Genomic DNA, 19,722 nt, shown 5'->3' on the forward strand with positions numbered 1-19,722 from the left:
GAGACCAGAATCAGGAGTGTCACGTAACAAGTTATTGAAATTCTGAGAATGGAGAACTTGAGCCAGTATAGAATCATAGAGACAGAATGAAATGAAACCTGATATCAATAGATATTTAAACTTAAAAGACTTGGCCTCCGATCCAATACCAGTGGGTGAGGATGAGAGATAATTCAAAGGGACGTCCAGGTTCTAGTTTGGGAATCAGATGAGTCATGATACCATGAATAACAGTACAGAATATAGACACAGGAAGATGTTTTCCAATGATGTTGTTGAGCTTACCCCTGTACGTGTTGAACTGTAAATAGATCAAATATTTTATGGACAGAAAACCAGAGGACTAGTGCAGTGTCGTTCATGCAAGTCTCACAAGGAGAATTTTTCAGATATGTGCAAAGTAGCTACATGACTACTGAACTCATAAAATGTGCCCAAGGAGCTGAGTTTTCAAAGATGATACATTCAGTGTTTACTAGCTACACGTGCCTGATGGTTGTCATATTAGATGGAGCTGCTCAAGCAAGTACTGGGGCAAATATACTTAGTATTTAACAGACAGGAAGTACCAAGGCACTGAGTTAGATGGCTTCTGGGCAACGGGAGAGACTATGGAAAGTACCCAGGGGCGGAGCAGCTACCGACAACAAGGCTGTAGCTTTTAGAGGCATCGATATTGAAATGATCCACAACAGAAGAGGACCTGGAAATGGTTGCTGAGAAGAAAGGAGAAGTAAAAGCTGAGATAATGTCACACAAACATGGGAAAATTCTTGAAAAAGAGTCCACCGTATCACAGGCAAACAAGTCTTATTAAATAAACCATGGGAAAGAGCTTACACAAATTCAGATCGGTTAAATAAGAGAAAAATTTTTTTCTTTGTGCTCTTGCCAAAGGCAGTGGTTTTAACTCCTTTCACCTTCACACATGAAAGACATTGCAAAAGTTTTATGGAGGCAAGAGTAGGGAATTTCCAAAGAAGTAAAAGCTCCGTGGAATCCAGACTGTGTCCCTAAAGCAGACCCATACCAGAAGAGCCCCAAACTTCTTTCCCATGACATCACCAGTAGAGATTCCATGACTTTTAATGTCTCTACTAACAAATGATGCTGCTTTCAGAAAAGTTGCCTAACTGTGTAGAGAAATGGGTGGAATTGCTTCCAGCTTTCAACAGAGTAATTAATGGAATATGAAGTTTTGGTGATTTTTTTCCTGATCATACAAACTTCCTGTGGCGGAAACATGTGGGAATTCAATTAACTATCTTTTCATAACAGAAATTTCCCCTAAAGTTAAGACAGTTACATTCTACAGTAATAGTTGTTTTCGTATCTGCCTACCACTTTGAGCATTATTCAATTAATGGTTTCTAACAATAAAATTAGATTATTAAAGTAATGCGGGATTGTATTATCATATATGGAAAACGAAGTAATTTTCCATAAATAGGGGATGGATTTTTAAAAAATAAAAGTGAATTCTAATGACTACAACTACTGTGTTACTTTTATCCAAGAGAAGTGAGCGAATGTCTGTTCATATTGGATAGGGCACAAAGGACAGAACAAAGAAAAGATTCCACTGAAGCCTGGCTTGTGGAGCTTTTCTTTTCTTTTTTTTAGGATTTATTTTGTATGTGTACACTGTCACTCTCTTCAGACACACCAGAGGAGGGCATCGGATCCCATTACAGATGGTTGTGAGCCACAATGTGGTTGCTGGGAATTGAACTCAGGACCTCTGGAAGGGCAGTCAGTACTCTTAACCACTGAGCCAGCTCTCCAGTCCTGAATTGAGCTTGTGGAGCCCTTAATTTAAATAGTGGTTCCTTACACGCGTGTATGATTGTGTGATATTACTTAAGAGTATGAGCAACATAAAGGCAGCTGTGCCATTGAACCAGAAACCCTCATTCCCACAGAAATAGTTAACGAATTTTCTGCACCATTAAGGATAAGGGGAGCTTCATGTGTCTCATGCTTTCTCTCCTCTTCCATGAGGGAGTGGTAGCGAGCACCTTTCTAAGGGTCTCATGGAGGTAATCACAACTTCTCTAAAAGCATGATAGCAATAGCCAAGAGATGCCTGGAAGACTGAGTTCTCCAATACTCTACCCCTTCTTCCAGCTATTACATTGATTATGCCTTCTTGTCTATTGTTTTCTAAGCCGTGTGTGTGTGTGTGTGTGTGTGTGATACGACTGTTTTCTCTCATTTAGGAAGAAAAAAAATGAACCAGTATGCCACATCAGCAACTTATTGCCCACAGATTGGCCACTTATATGAGTGTATAGAAACTTCTATCTACTGCAAAAGCAAGCTTCCCTGACCAATAGCTTTTGTGTAAATTTTCCTGGGGAGAAATTATTGAGGATGATACCCTCATATCTACTTAACATCCTACTTTACATGAGAAACTTTCTTCCAGACAGACTGCTCAGCCTCATGCCTTTTCATAAATACTAAGGGCAACACAACTGAAGCCATGTTACATATATGCTTACATTCGGGGATTGGGATACAGACTGTAGTTTCTCAGTCATGTGTGAGGCATCTCCATACACGTGCATCAAACCTGATCCATCAGTAAGGTGTCTCATACATACTAAATAGAGGAACCTGTCTTAGCAGGACTTCCCCTGCAGATTTTTCACCATGACTTTCTCTTTTGGGGACAATTCAGGCTTACTAGTGTAGAAGCTGAAGTAGCAGTAGTACTTCTGATATACCATTCTTTCATTCTGTCATGTACCAATTGGACATTGAGTGTTACAGTATTTCTTCTAGGGAAATATTAACAGACGTCTATTCATGAAGTATGGTGCAAGTGATAGACCAGAGAAATGATTCTGTACAAGTCTACCTTGGGGAACTAATGAGTTTAACAGGATTCCCTTCAGGAGGATGGGTGAGTGATTATTTATAGGACCATGGAAAACATACGGAAGCGTCTAACAGCAGTTGTACTGTTTCGGGAATGATGTCTGTGTTCTTTCCATTAAGGAATAATTTAAAGTCATACTACTGTGATATTTTACATGAAAGAAAAGGACACAGATGCTAGAAGTCATCACTGAAATAAAACAACAACAATCAAGGCAAAGCAAATCTGTGAATTATGATCAGACTTGGTTTGTTATGCCATCCGATCTTCCTTTGGGCATGAAATTCCTAAATGGTCCTTTTTGGATACTCATGTTGTAGGCAAAGTCCAAAGATGTGAATCTGTACATTTCACTGATTTTATTTATGGGTTATAGAGCAGTGAGACTTATCTACTTCCATAACAATGTGAGTATTTTCTTCTGGAAGACCGGAAGGCAAATCAAGATGAATCAGAGTCACATTCTACATAGCTTTGGAGAAACAAAGTTCAAACATAAATGAAGAGTTGTATATCCGAATAGGCCTTACACACTAGCATAAGAAAACTCACATTATCTTCACTGAGATTTCACAAGCCAGTTACCAGGGAGATACCCATATGGGGATGGTCCATGTGGCTGCCAAAGCAGGTACTTTCTTCTTGACAAGACTTTAAACCATCATTTATTTGATCCTGGAGACATCACCTTCTGATAGCAGTCCCAACAAGAATTCTTTCATCCTGAAATGGACTCTCTCTACACTCAACCTTCCGTGGATAAGTTTCCACTTTATATTAGCCAGCTCCTTAAGTGGGCTCTGCGTTGTTTATATGATCCGAGCCACATTAAAAGAAAATATTTTTAAATAAAACAAAGAGATAAAGGGTCACTTGGAGTATATATTTTTTTTCCTAGCTAGGTTTTATAGAGCTATTTTCTTAAAGCTCAAGTTTAAGATAAGAAAGGAACCCTGATTTTTATTGCAGTAGTTCTTGAGAAGAAAGCTGAGTTGTAATGGAAGCGTGTTGCAACAAAGCTTTGGTCATCCATTTGGGTGGGGGGAAGGGGTGGGCGGCAGGGTGGGTTTGTAAACTTTGAAAATGCGAGTCACGTAAATAGAATTCCTAGAGTGTATACAGCACTGGTTTGAAAATAAAAACTACAAGACTAGGCAGTTTGCTAGTTATAAGAAGTTGCAGCTAACAAGCATGTGAGTAAGAGACGCCTTAAATATTTCAATATTGTACTGATTACTCAGGGTATAAAATTGACTTTTGAAATGTTGGGGAAAAAAAGATCCTTTTCAGCAAAATGAAGTTCTTTTTCACAAACACACACACATATATGTGTGTGTGTGTGTGTACATATATATATGTATATATATGTATATGTACATATATATATATTCAGAGTAACTCAAGAATTTCTTTAAAAGACATTTTTCTATACCAATGAAGCACTTGAAAGTAATTCAAGTAATCAATAAAGCCACATTTTTAAAAGAATCTACAATCTCTTATTTTAGTCCACAGATGAATGTATTTGTACTCATAAAGTGCAATTATATTTATTTTGGTTAAGCATAACCATTGTGTCAAGTTTTGCATTTGTTTTTTTACAAAAATACAAAAAAAAAAAAAAGCTTACTCCAATACTGCTCAACATAATATTTTTCACCATTAGTGGGTTCTACATTCATTGTTTTTATGTTGTATGGCTGATCCATTTTACTTTTCAAGACTTAGACAAACTTATCTGTCCTATTCCACACCATGCCGTCTGTTGTGGGATTTGGGGACATCTTCAATATAGTCATTTGTCTGTCTGTCTCCCCAAAGGACTACAAGAAATTGATGACAACTGAGTGTGTGCTGTGGAGACTCTGTAATGGGGCTGAGGGAAAGACGGGCACTGGGCTGGTAATGCATGGTTTATAATCCAGTTAGATACAGTCACTCCCTTGCTGGACCTCAACGAGGCATGAGAAACAGTGTGTGGTAAATCAGTCATCGAGTGAGAATGGACACCCTCCTGCCCATAGCCAGGTAACCAGAATCTGCAACAGCACAGTTTATTACATTGAATTATACAAAACTGAAATGCCTACCCCTTCCTATGTCCTGCCTTCCCTAGCCAGAATATTTCTTGTAATCCATTCTGTCTCCATGATGATACCCATGTATTTATTACCATCCTTCGGCTTCATTCACCTTCCGAGGATCCTCAGGAGATCGGCCACAAAAAATCCACATTTTATTGTAAGACTACACCATTTCCTGTTTTCATCTCTTGTTCAGCTTTTGTGATATTTGAACCATTTTTTATTTCTATCTTTCCTCTGCTCTTACATACTTATAATTGACAATATATTCTCTGTGTTTTTTAAAACGTCTGTGTATGTGTTTCTGATATGTGAGTGTATATGTGTGTGTGCCTGTTTGTACGTGTGACTGCAGACATGTTTGTAATATGATTCACATGGAGAAGTCAGAGGAAAAGCTTGGGTGCTGTTTTATAGCATTTCACCATGTTGGTGATAGGGTCTCTTGCTACCGCAGTTGTACACAGGATTGTCTGGCTGGCAGGCTTCCAAGGATTCTCCTGTCTCTGCCTTCCATCTCACCATCGGAGTACCACAGGTGTCAACGTGTGCTGCAGAGCTCGGCTCTACATGGTTTCTGCATCTCCAAACTCAGGACATCCATCCATTTACTACCAGTTATTGTACCCACTGAGCTTTCTCTCAGCCAGTCATTCCAGCTCTGATAGTTGCTCCTAACCAGTGTGTCCTTTTGCAGCCTCGGTCTGCTTTTCTGTTAGATTTCTGTCTACCCATCCTACCATAAAGTTCACCCTCACTCACACGCCGCTTACCAGCAGATCCACATGCTGCTGAGTGGAGCACATCATTAGACAGTCTTACTGTTGTGAGAACAGCATACAGAAGTCATACAGACTAGGAAGGCTGCGATTAGTAAACTGACCTAATGTGATGTGGCCACTGTCGGACATGACATCTGTATTTGACCCAAATGCGATGATGTGATACATTTGATTTGCCCTTAACAGATTCTGTTACTATTTTATGCACTTGTTTATGTATCAACAAAATATGTTCGAAGAGTATCTGCTGGTAGAGCAGTCACCTCGATGGAGTTGAAAATGTCACGAGCCTTTATATAAGCTTTGGAAGATACTTTGATATGTTGGGAAAATGTCCTCCTCATTGAGGATTTTCTGAGTTTCCTTTACTGACATTTTTCTTCAAATAATGATCAAGAGTCATATACTTATAATTGAATTCTAAAAATCGAATTACTTTGTGTGTGTGCAGGGATTTTGTCGGCATGTATGTCTGTGTGAGGGTTGGGTGATTGCCAAGGCCAAAGAGGGCATCAGATCTTCTGAGACTGGAGTTACAGACTGTTGTGAGTTAATGTGTGGGTGCCAGGAATTGAACCCAGATCCTTTGGAAGAGCAGCAAGCACTTAACCATTGAACCACCCCCTTCAACACCCATAAACTAGAATCTAATAACAACTGGTGCTGGTAATACCTAATTGAATACTTAATAGAAGCATTTGGTGCCGTATATTTGGTTTGATACTTTTTTTTTTTACAAATCTCACTTTCCCTTTTCAAAATACCTCCGACAGTGCATACATCATTCCTCCTACCATGTAGAAATGTCCTCATCTCACTGAGGGGAAAGGCAAAGGGCGATAAGGTATAATAGCTGATTTTATGTAAATAAATGCAAAAGCCTATCCAGTACTCAGGTGGCCACTGATGTCCTCTCCGAGTTGGGGTTAAATTGTGCTTCAGTTCAGTACACACCACTTTCCTGCTAAGATAAACCATGAGCTTTCCATTCAAGGTGGCAAATAGGTAGACTTTTTATTAAGAACAGATGTTTAAGATGGAAAACATGTTACTGTCTGCCCAGTCTAAGTTCCCACATAGCTGGCCATCTTTCTACTTGCTGTATCCCAGTGTTGGGAGACAGGAGGTGGTTGTCTTCACGCCGATGCATCCCCGAGCTACTCTTCCAAGTGCATTTGCCGTCTTGGCATAGAGGTCCTTGTTTCGAAGCTGCCTTGAAAAAGTCAGCAGCTAATACCAGTGCCATTTGGCTGCTAAGCCACAAAGGATTGAGGGGAAGAAAAATTATGTATAAAGAGTGGAGTTGGTGTTTCTGCATTTGCTGGTGCACATGGGAGCTGCTACCTGAGACACAGGTGGTTCCATTTCTTGGAAATGGAAGCCATAAGCTGTTTTTCTAGTGTGCCAACATGGTGTGGTATCTTGATGGCACTGTGAGTCATCCGTTTCTATAAGCCATATCTTGTGTCAGCAAATAGCTCCTTGACTTACTGTCTAGCAACCATTTTATTTATAATCAAACATAATCAAATGCATGTCTAATGTAAATGCATATACACGTACCACTCACCTTTCAACTTTAATTTGCGGATTTCATATGTTTGAGGTGATATCAAGAGAAGTATTTTAAAGCAACTTCTAGGGATGCCTATCTCAAGCTTAGACTATCATTCTATTGTTCTGTAAATATCAGGTGCTATCTATTCCATTATGGTTACACCTTCTGAAAGCTCTCAAAGCATTCTGTTCCTATTGTAAAATCGGCCTGAGGAACCCAATAAATCCTGCTATGTGATCCTGGTAAAATAGATATCAGCTTTCTTGGAATAAATCCTCTCTTCCTCCTCCTCCTCCTCCTCCTCCTCCTCCTCCTCCTCCTCCTCCTCTTTCTCCTCCTCCTCCTCCTCCTTCTCCTCCTTCTCCTCCTCCTCCTCCTCCTCCTCCTACTACTACTACTACTACTACTACACACACACACACACACACACACACACACACACACACACACACACACACAGTGTGAACAATGAAGAACTATTGGCTTCCTTCTGGAGTTCCTGTGGATAAACTCCAGGCAGGCTGGAAAGAGAAGCTATCAATGAAAGAGCCTCCTAATTTTCCAACCCAGAATATTCCTCAAAGTTGAGAGAAGCTGCCATCTATCTCATTCTGGGTATGGAGTCCTATAACACCCAGGTATGTTTATAGACAGAGGGAAAAAAAAAGAATGACTAAAAGAGTCATTACAGGCACAGGTGAGCTCAGCAATCTAGGTGTAGTCATACTTATCCCCCTCAGGGATAAGGTATGAGACTGAAGAAGAGTGAAGCAGGCAAAGATGCCTGTTGCAAAAGTCATCTGGTCCCCTCCGCTAAACGTCTATCGTACACTTCAGGGGCTTACTGCACAGTGTTCCACAGACACTCTTAAAGTTCGCTCTCTAGGATGAGTGAAACCCAGGCTAGCAAGAGAGACAGTTCAGAGCCCTCGTAGCTCCTTAAGCATCGGGGTTGAGAGCTTTAGATTGTCCCTTCTTCCTGGCCCAATGTAAGTTGTTCACCCTTGTAAGAAAAATACTGTCACCAGACTAATTCCTCGGGACGTGTGATAGTGCAGATTGATATTACGGTAAGTGGGAGGCTGTTTTGAGACCCATACTTTACTTTTATGTTCTAGGTTGTCCTTAAAGGCTTACTGTTCTTTGCTCATGAATACTCAAAAGAACTAAATCTTTAGACCTATAGTGACAGGTGAAAACGATTGAGTCTCAAATTAGCCAAATATTCTATTTTCTGGGTGAAAGAATATATTTTAAAAATAAATTTTCTGTCTCTATCTCTATGCACATAAACGCATATGGGCACATGAGTTTATAAATGCATATTTATATAAAATATATTGAGTTTATTATTTCCTAAATAATTTTATATAAAATATATACTAAGTTTATTTGTAGACAGAGACTAAATTCTTGTACATAGAAAAAGGGGAGATGAGCTGGAGCATTGTCTTTGAGTAATATGAAGAATTCTTTCTTTTAGATTTATTTTTAATTATGTGTACGTGTCTGTGTATGGACTTGTGCATGTGAGTGTTGGTACTCACAAATATCACATTGCCCTGCAGTTTAGACTCACAGACCATTGTGAGCCACCTAAAATCAGTGCTGGGAACTGAACTCAGGTCCTCTGAAAGAACAGCACATGTTCTTAACTGATGTGCTCTCTCTAGTCCTCTGAAGGATTCTTAATTTCTCAAAAACTTTGAGGCTACTTATGTCCTCGTCAAGTGAGGTCTCTGATTTCAAGGAACAGAATAGAGCTGCCATTGTTTGAATGCTAAGTAAATATAGTTAGAAGGAAGAATGAACTTCTGAGGACTTAAGCCTGGCCTGATACAGAAAGCCTGGCGGCTCCCCTAAGTCTGGGAAACTATCCTCAGAACCCAAGTGTCAGCGTGGCAGAGCAAGTGAATACAGGGAGCCGATGGGTTCTACACTCAGGCCCTAGACTCTCCTTGGAAACGCAGCCCCTTCACTTTGTAAAATGCAGTGCAATCAACCACCTCCTTAATATATTTTAGGAATAATCGGGTCCTGGTAAGGTTTCTCAATAAGAACAGTGAAACTTTGAAGTTGTGCCTTTTACATGATCAGCACTGAGGGAGATGGGAGAACGGGAAATGGGGGAATTTGCCCCTGGTCTACACAGGGGCCTCTCTAACTGGTCTATTTCTGTGAGAAAACATTGTGGCAGCCATGCCTGTTCCATCTCTGTTGTTTATGACTGCTTGTGCATGGCCTTAGCAGGGCTGAGTCGCTGAAATGAAAAGCAAGCCTGGGCCTCAACAGTGAAACGTTGCAGTTTGCTTGCCTTGGTGTGGAGCATGGCTGTCAGTAGCTTCAGAGAAGGGTGGGGCATGTTGCGTGTCCTCTTAAAGAGGCCAGGAGTGAAGACCATCAGGGAGTGTGACTGTTGCCCCTGTGTGTGTCTTTTCCTTCCAGCTCAAGGTTCAATAAAGTCCCTTGTTCTTAACCTTTTGGTCTCTTTCCTTTGCCAGATTCTGACTTGAGCATGCGCACATTGAGCACGCCCAGCCCAGCCTTGATATGTCCACCGACTTTGCCAGGATTTCAGAATGGAAGGGGCTCGTCCACATCTTCATCCTCCATCACCGGGGAGACTGTGGCTATGGTTCATTCCCCACCTCCAACCCGCCTCACTCACCCACTCATTCGGCTTGCCTCCAGACCCCAGAAAGAGCAAGCCAGCATAGACCGGCTCCCGGACCACTCCATGGTGCAGATCTTCTCCTTCCTGCCCACCAACCAGCTATGTCGCTGTGCACGTGTGTGCCGCCGCTGGTACAACCTGGCCTGGGACCCACGCCTCTGGAGGACTATCCGTCTCACTGGAGAGACCATCAATGTGGACCGTGCCCTGAAAGTACTGACCCGCAGGCTTTGCCAGGACACCCCCAATGTGTGTCTCATGCTGGAGACTGTCATTGTCAGTGGCTGTCGGCGGCTCACAGACCGAGGGCTTTATACCATTGCACAGTGCTGTCCAGAACTGAGGCGCCTGGAAGTCTCAGGATGTTACAATATCTCCAATGAGGCTGTCTTTGATGTGGTGTCACTCTGTCCCAACCTGGAGCATCTGGATGTATCAGGTAAATGGAAACTGACCTTAAAAGTTGGGTATTCCTTATGTACCACCTCAGAGTAGTACAGATATTACTACTCCATACAGGGTTCATTTCTTCTATTAATATTTATTTATTTATTTTTAAATTATGTGTATATGTTTATCTGTGTGTAGGTATGTGCATGTGAGTGCAGGTGCTCACAGAGTCCACAAGAGGGCACTGTATCCCCTGAAGCGGGAGTTAAGGCAACTGAGGGCTGCCCATCATGGATGCTGAGATCTGACCTAAAGTCCTCTGGAAGAGCATTGTGCACTCTTAACCACAGAACCATCTCTCCAGCTTACCAGGGTCTCCTTACCAGGGATATGGTAGATATACTAACTAACTGGTCAGAAAGTATCTCACTATGGAATCATAACCCCGAAGACCAGAAGTAGCCCTTGTATTTTAATATCTACTTCTTGAAGGAATTGGGGGCACCTTGCTCCTGATAGTTTTGGTCAATATACCTGAAATGTGTATCCTTATACTCCAGAACAACTATGCATAATGGGAAAAAATTCTAATTAAGGTAAATAGAAAGAAATAGTTCATTAAACAGGTAGTTCAGAACCTAGCCTTTTTATTTATTACCTCAGTAGAGCCTGTGAGCCATGGTAAAAAGCCACAGTGATGGCCCTGAATGCAAATCCTGAACTGACTAGTCAGCCACAGGGAATAAAACACAGGCCTCTGAGCTGTGCTCACAATGGCTTGCCTTTCTCTAACCACTGGGGATGTCTGTCATGGTCAAATGATGCTCCCCACCCCCGTTCGACTTTCCTATGGGCTAATTTTACAGCTCTCTTAAAGCGTGTTCTCAGTTACATATTACAAGGGCAGGCTCCATTGAATCTGTCTTTTCATTCTTTTGAAAATGGAAGGAAATCCCAGTATAATTGCTTTACTTAAAAGTCTCTCTTAGGCAGGAAGAATTAAAGCCCAGAGTCAAACTTTGGCGCCAGACGGGACCCAGCCTGAAGAGCACTATAGCACACACACACACACACACACACACACACACACACACACACACTTTTTTTAAATCTCATCTGCTATACAGTCAAAAGATGAAGATTCGAAAGGTTGAAATATGTGAGATTTGTCAGAAAGTTTTAAAAAAAAAAATCAGAAGCGTGAGCTGTGACCTCAGGAATGGTTGGGGAAGGGTCAAGAAGTAAAACCCACTGTGTCAGGCAAATAAATAGAATTTGGGATTTACAAGAATCTGGGGTAAATGATGCCCTCCCCCCCCCCAAAAAAAAAGGAGGTAAAACAGCTTCCAGCTTGTTCTGTCTTTTAGAAGCCGACATCTGAAAATATTTCAGCTGACAGCCCATTATTTTTGCAGATTCTTTCCCTGGCTGGAAAGCTGCTTACTGCTCTTCTACCAGAACTGGCTTCAGGACAAAGTCATCATTATTACTGTGTCTTCTATTAGTCATGAGCAGCCATTGGCAGACAGTAGTGGGGAATGAGGAGGGTTTCTTAAATTCTCCCTCCAAGGAACTCTGAAAAAAAAAAAACACAGAACCTTGTGATGCGGTAGATGATAACTAGTTCCTAAACTAAGATTTGGGACAATTCACTCAGCTCTTAGATAGAGCAATGACATGATGTGTTTTGTCTTTAGCAAAGAAGTAAAATTGACAAACTCTTAACGACCCTTGTCATTTGAACACTTTGTTGTGTTTTTCTCAGACTAGGACATGACTTGTTTGGAGTCCTCAGCTTTTGTTACAGCATGCTCCCAGGAATCCTTCATAGAGAACAAAAGTAATTGCCATCTCTTCTCTGAGGTCCTTTTGAAATTCTGAGATGGCTGGAGCCACTCTGGCTATTCAGGAGTGAGATTATTGATATTTCTGGCCCGTGTGGCCTCCTGTACCACTTGACTATCATCATTACTAAGTCTTGCTAGTTGTCCTCAAACTCAATGTCATTTTCTGTCTTATGCATATTTGCATCGCTTCCTGACATGTTGCCATTAACACCACAGATCTATATATACATCTGTGCAGAAAAAAAGGGGTCTGTGACTCAACCAACTTACGATGGAGTGTACACATGGGTGGGTAGAGATGGACTTGAAAGGTTTAGCAAGTTGGTCTTAAGGATGCATTTTTTTCCTCAGCACTTGCTGAAAATTTCTCCCAGTATGGCAATATAATTGTGACAAAACAGAGAGCCCAGAAAGAAGCCAAAGCTGTTCTTACTGTTCACTGCCAACCTGCCTTGGTTTTAAGCTGGCTTCAGATAGCAGCTAACTCTCCAATAACAGTAAACTTGAGTTTGAAAGTCTCGCTTTGGGATTTAGATTTCAAATCCTCCAGAGGACATGAAGTTACCTGGCCCAAATTTAGCCAGACAGAAAAGGCTTGTGTTTATCATCATATTTTCAAATCACTGGAAATTACTATAGCCAGATATAGTGTCCCGTCATTATCACAAATTACCTTTTATTAGTATTTTTAAAATAACTAGGATGTTATTTAAATCAGCTAATTTTCAAAACATTAAATGTAATTGTTGCAAGTAAAGTGATTTCAAAGTTGTCTCCAACAGGACATCTGAGACCAACCCATTTTCTCCCCCTAATCTTTTCCTTCCAATCCTAATTTCCCAACACCTCGAGTCCATGCCCTCTAGGCTACCTGCCTGCTTGCCTGCAGGAACTCTAACTACATCAACTGCTCTTTTCCACACCTCAATCCACACTCCACGTGTCCAACTTCTGGAGGACGTTTTTTGCAAGTTATAAGCCTCAATTTTCATACGTAAGATCTCCAACTGCTGTCCGTCTAAGACTTCACTGAGATTCATGTTTCTCCCTAACTCATGTAAAGCCCCAAAGATCACCCTTTCAAGATTCAAATCCTCATTATTCTATTAAAAAAAAAAATCTGCAGATCACCAAACACAAAGTACCTGCAGAAACAGTAATGAGCATTGATCTATATGGGCTCCATGATAGCCCCTTTTCTGCTCCCGCCTCAGACCTTCTCAGCAACTCCCTTAAGAGACTTGGCCATTTCTCAGGTGGAACCTCACCTGGGCACAGTCTTCCACACCTTATGTCTACTGAGCCAAGGATTTGCTCTTGATGTCTGCATTTTCAACACAGGCAGATAGAATGCAATTGGATTTACATTTCTGGTACTTGCTTGTTTCAAAGTCCTTTTTATTCAAGTCATGAGCTTGTTTTATGGACAGAGAGGAAGGATTTTTATGTTGTATTTTAGGATCTTGTAGTTATGTGAAACTGGAAGTGCAGAAGCCTGAAATGCTTTTCTTGAGAGAGCGCAAGTCTCCTTGGTCAATGCACCACTCAGAATTGTTAACGTGGAGAATAACTTCGAGGATTAATGAGTTCATTGCGTTGTCATTGCACCTGCTTTGCTGAGCAACATGTAACACTCAATAAACAGCAATAGTTGCTGTTTTATTATTGTGTTGTTATCAACAGGCTTAGAAGTTAGCCATTGGTCTTCACGGATCAGACGATCTTGCATTCTAGAGAAAGTAGAGATGCATGCCCATACATACACATGCACAAATGAGAGTAAATCCTGATGTAGAGAAAATTCGTGAAAGCTGCAACCGTGACTTGTTTAACTGTTGTTGTTCATCTTGGTGCAACAATGTTCCCCCGCCACGCCTTTATGCCCCATGACTTTAAGGCAATCCCCCATGTTCTGGCCCCAGCCAGCCATTTCTTATTTTCCACTAAATCCTTCCTGAAACCCTAAGTTCTGCTCCATGAACATTCCTCGCTCTGCCAGGCACTCACTAATTTCTTGTCTCTCAAGTTTGTTTCCTTTGTTTCAACATCTGGACACCCAAGTTATTTCTCCTCAATGACCTCTTTTAAATACAGCCACTTTGAAGAGTTCACTCACCTGGTGTCTTCATGTTGGCCTCTTAATGGCACATCTACTGCAAATCTCTGTGTGACCCACAGTTCTGTGCACATCATAGTCATCTTACCTCCCACTAGTCATTGAAGCTGTACACAGTCATGAAACTTGCTCTAGGCTGGGTGTAGGAAAGGCGAGGCACATTCTTCATCTTGTAAAACTGGTTCAGATGAACAATTTCTAAGATTCTCTTCATGTCTGTAAACTAGGAATGCAAGAATTATCCACTAGCATTACTGAACCATGAAAAACTTTATGTTCCTTCCAATATAAAATCAACAACCCCATAAGAATTAGAGACAGCCATAACATTAAATTTTATTGATAGAAAGCAATACAGGCATATCAAAATAATTTACTGCAACTGTACTAAACTAATATTTTCTTAAATTTGAAACTCTTAAGACGTATTTTCATCTAAATATTTTGCCTTTCTTGGCACACAACAGATTTTCTAGATATTAAGTATTCAGAATGTAGAAAGAAAACTAGAGCCAAAATAGAGAAATAAAATTTATTATATAATAGAATAAAAGAAAAAATAAGAAAAAAATCAAGATATTCCAGATTGCAGTCATTTCCAAGAAAGAAACAAAAAGAAAGGGCAGATTTCAAAACTAACTGTCTCCCAGAAGCCATGTGATGCATCTGCTTTTCTGTGGTTGGTTATGTGCTTCAAATCTTACATTTCTTGCCTTGGAGCACATGACATTTGAACTCTTATTCCCAGGACCTCTGCTTTATCAGAGTTTCCTGGAAATCCTGCCAGAGAGTGAGATAAAAGTCAGAAAAGTCCACAGTACCATCATTATTCTGCTACCCACAAGCGTTAGGTAATGAGTTGAATTGCCAATACTGACTTCCAGGCAGCTAGGATGAGGGTCTTATAGCCCACACCCAGAGTAACACACCTACTCCAACAAGACCACACCTCCTAATAGTGGCACCCCCCTGGGCTGAGCATATACACACCACCACAGGTACCATCCAAGGGCTTTGAGCAAACGTGTCTTGGGTACCATTTCTATGCTTCCAATTGCAGGTCTATGGAGATCCTGGGATAAGGGTAGAGCCGAAAAAAGGGATAGGTAGACCAGTTTGCACAATGATTTAGATGAGATTGCTCTTGTCTTCCACCAACGCCCGCTGTGTCAAATCCCAGACATGAATTTTGGTAAACTAACAGTGTCCCAAATATCACATGACTTTGAAGGTATTTTCTTACCTGTTACTTCACTGCATGTCATTCTATTCCTCCAGCATAGGATCTCTGGCCACTCATACCCACCATCTCACTGAGATGCGGCAAGTTTGACTTCGAGACTGAGCAGTAGAAAGTGCTTCTAAACTAACTGTACACTCTCAGGCTAGGGAACCCAGAAGAGTCTTCCGAACCCAGTTCCAGCGGTCTCTCTCCCCAGCTTTCTCTTCCTTTCATTTCCCTGAATCAGGAAGCTACTAGATCATCAGGGATTTCCTGAACTTTGTAGGGTCACAAGCAAGATATTTAGGCACATGGTCTCAGTCTATTACAGCTTTCTTGCAGACAAGGGGCAGGGACTATTTTAAAACAAAGGAAATAAAGAATGATTTGTTCCCCTGCCCCCAAGACATGTAGCTAATCTTGGTATTTCCAACTCTGAAGCCTGCAACTCTCTTAACCCCCACATTCAGCAAAATTGACAAATAACCCTACAAGTAGAAAACCATTTATAAAATGTTTCTCCATAGAGATCAGGACCAGAAGTGTTAAGCCCTGGGTTTGGCTACAGAGAAAGTTAAGAATCAGTTTCAGCTCCCCGGAACCAAGTTCCCACTCTGGCAAGTCTATCTGAGCATGTGTTCTGTGTCTTTATGCAGGGTGTTCCAAAGTTACCTGCATCAGCTTGACCCGGGAGGCCTCCATTAAACTGTCCCCCTTGCACGGCAAACAGATTTCCATCCGATACCTTGATATGACAGACTGCTTCGTGCTGGAGGACGAAGGCTTGCACACCATCGCAGCTCACTGCACGCAGCTCACACACCTCTATCTACGCCGCTGTGTCCGCCTCACGGATGAGGGTCTCCGCTACCTGGTGATCTACTGCACTTCCATCAAGGAGCTGAGCGTCAGCGACTGCCGCTTTGTCAGTGACTTTGGCCTGCGGGAGATTGCTAAACTGGAGTCCCGCTTGAGGTACCTCAGCATCGCCCACTGCGGCCGCATCACGGATGTGGGCATTCGTTATGTGGCCAAATACTGCAGCAAATTACGCTACCTCAATGCGAGGGGCTGCGAGGGCATCACGGACCATGGTGTGGAGTACCTAGCCAAGAACTGCACGAAACTGAAGTCTCTGGACATTGGCAAATGTCCCCTGGTCTCCGACACGGGCTTGGAATCCCTGGCTTTGAACTGCTTCAATCTCAAGAGGCTAAGCCTCAAGTCTTGTGAAAGCATCACTGGCCAGGGCCTGCAGATCGTGGCTGCCAACTGCTTTGACCTACAGATGTTAAATGTCCAGGACTGTGAAGTTTCGGTGGAGGCCCTGCGGTTTGTGAAGCGCCATTGCAAGCGCTGTGTCATTGAGCATACCAACCCTGCTTTCTTCTGAAGGGACAGCTCCCATTGCGCAATGAGAACCAAACAATGCTTTGTAAAAGTGTCCCATGTAAGCACCCATACCCATTCACAGCAGCTATTTTTCTTTCGGTAAGGTTGTTAGGAGTCTGGCTTTTACATATATATATATTTTTTTTTTTTTTTTGATTTCCCATGAGCAAAAGAAGTCAAAAGATGAAGGAGAACCCCAAGTTTCTACCATGGTCAATTTTTAGATAAATGTTACAAAGGATGCACCTCAGCAGGCTTGTCACTGTGTCTCAGAAGTGTCCCTTACCCCTCTTTCTCCTTCCCCTCCTGTACACAAGCCACACCCCAAAGTTCCACACTCTCATCTTCCAACCCTGAAGCAGCTGCAACATTAAGCATTGAAGAAGGCTCTCCAAAGCTCCTCCTTAAACTACTTGATGGACATAAGCCCCACTCCTAAATCCCACACCAAGCCAATTATGGTTAAAGTAATATTAACGCTCCATGTGTGCAAAGAGCTTTCCTTTGTTAATACATTACGGCAAACCATATGGAGTGAGAGGGGACACGATTTCTCTCCCAGCTCTGCTAGTAACTAGCCTTGTGACCTTGGTCAAAACACCTCACGTTTCTGAGATATGTAAGCAAGATAGGCTTTCGGGAGGTTCGGTGGGCTTACTGTAAGTCCACACTGGGTTCTGCTCAGGTCTTCCTTTGCTCTTATCTGAGAACCAACACAACTGTAGGGTGAGCTAGGTGAGCTAGGCTTCTGCACAGCCTTTGCCATGTTGGATGATTAGACTCGCGTTCGCACACGCTTTTGCATTCCCTCACCCTGCCACATCGTACTCAGAAGGGAGGGTGCCTCTCACAGGAAGCCCCTATCTCTGCCAGCTTGCATTCTCTGAGCATTTTCAAACCCAAGTAAGAACCCTTATAATTTTTAATTAACAAGTGAGGCCCAAGGGAACCCATGTCCTTAAGGTTTTTTTTTGAAACCTTCCCGATGCACATATGCTATGCCTCAGGCACATCTGTCCTGCCTCCAGCGGGAACAGGCGCCTCGGTCCTTTTCCTTTGTCATCCACGTTTCATTGTGACTTCTCTCTTCTGTTTATTTCTCCATCACAAGAAGCCTCCTGGGGTTAAGTGTCTAAGTGTTTAATTGTAGGAACACCACCTCGCCTGCCGTCTGCGTGTTTTCTATAAGGGATGTAAAACAGACGTCCAGGTGTTTCGATATTGTTCATTCGAGGTACCAGGCACAGAGAAGAGGGGACACGCTGGTGAGACAGATGCTGGTCCGTGCACCACGGTCTTGGAACAGAACACTAAAATCATTTCAAAATTTGAATTTTAAGTTGATGGGCTCTTAAATGGTCCCTTCTGAATAGAAACCAATTAGCTAGTTTCATGGTTTTGGTTTTTTTTTTTTTTTTTTTTTTTTTTTAAGGAATCAGATAGCCAGAAAAAAATGCTATTGCTTGTTTTCATGAACTCCAGTTGTCTTTTAGTAAACCCAGGACTTCCCCCAAAGTATTCTCTAGCCACTTCCCTTCCCCATTACTGTGGACAGTTCACTCATATTCTTCTCAAAGTGTTTATTCCCCAACCCCAGAGCCTTTGCTTCTCCAAGCCAAGCGTGCTACATTTGTTACAGACCAAGCTTATACACCGCTCGACAACTGCACTCCCACTGTAGGCTCCGGTGTGTACTCTTGTCTTGTGTTGGGAAGAAGAAGTTAAGTGATAAGCCAGTAATTCTTCAGGAGGTTGCTGTCATTGATCTTGTGAATCCCAGCTTCCTATTCAGTTCACACCATCCTCAGGACAGATGGCTGCTCATGGGTGTCAGAAAAGAAAGTAAAAAGTTTTGTCTGGGGACAGGATCTAGGGACAGCCACTGAGTTTAGAATCATAAAAGAAATTGAAGGTAGCAAGCATCCTTCTGCTCTCTGACTGTGGCTTTACCTAAAATTTGTGATTCAGAGAGTCACAATGGGTTGTCTGTAACCCTTGACACTGGGACATGCCAATTAATCTGCTTTAATACTCCCAGAACGAGCAGGGGGTCCAAAGTGGATCCCTCAGTCATTTTGAATAATTGTATCACCACTGACCGAGTACATCACCTGAACTGATATGTGAGACCCAAGGGACGTTTCACACTTGCTGCCTGCCCAGCACATATGCCTTTCCCAGTTTCTCCCTTTCCCAACTTCTTCACACTCTCTGCTTTCTCCTGGGGTTGGAGGTATGGATCTGTGACAGAGGTTTGTGGGAACAGCTCAACAGATTTTTTTGAGACCAAGCAAATGGCCTCATTAAGAACTTTTATCTGCTTGGAAACATGGCTTCCTTCCTGGCTCTGCTAAACTGAATGCTCCTTTGTTGTTGTTGTTGTCGTCGTCGTTGTCATCTGTTTGTCTGTTTCTCTTTAATTCTAATGTTCAAATCACGTCGTGCTGTATGACTCTAGAAGCCTTAATTTACTTCCACCAAGAAATAAAGCAATATGTTGGTAATCAGACTCAGTTCCATTTTTTAATAATATACCCGAGGAAGGCGCTATTCAAACTGGGGCACTGAAATGCAAGCAAACAAGCAAGCTATAAATAAATACTTTCTGTCAAAGGCAGGACACACAGCTCAGTGCTGCTATTGTTCCTTTAAGGTTGGATCCAAGGTTCTGTTGTCTCCATGGACCTTAGGATGTTGCCTTTAAATTGGCAGGTAAGTGAATAAAATATTACAGGTTGACCCAGGACTTCGGTTCCTCACCCAGACTCTTCCT

The 19,722-nt window shown here is 42.0% G+C and overlaps 1 protein-coding gene across 1 annotated transcript in view; it reads left to right on the forward strand.

The window, feature by feature from the left end:
- Positions 1-19,456, forward strand: part of Fbxl7 (F-box and leucine rich repeat protein 7) — a 334,328-nt gene extending 314,872 nt beyond the window's left edge. Inside the window, exons 3-4 of the mRNA XM_034523597.2 lie at positions 9,810-10,421; positions 16,214-19,456. Coding sequence (XP_034379488.1) covers positions 9,810-10,421; positions 16,214-16,950 — 1,349 coding nt within the window. The 3' untranslated portion in view covers positions 16,951-19,456. The remainder of the gene's footprint in view (positions 1-9,809; positions 10,422-16,213) is intronic.
- Positions 19,457-19,722: the final 266 nt, after the last annotated feature.

Source organism: Arvicanthis niloticus, chromosome 19 (genome assembly GCF_011762505.2).
Source record: "Arvicanthis niloticus isolate mArvNil1 chromosome 19, mArvNil1.pat.X, whole genome shotgun sequence".
In the NCBI taxonomy this organism is placed as follows: Eukaryota; Metazoa; Chordata; class Mammalia; order Rodentia; family Muridae; genus Arvicanthis; species Arvicanthis niloticus.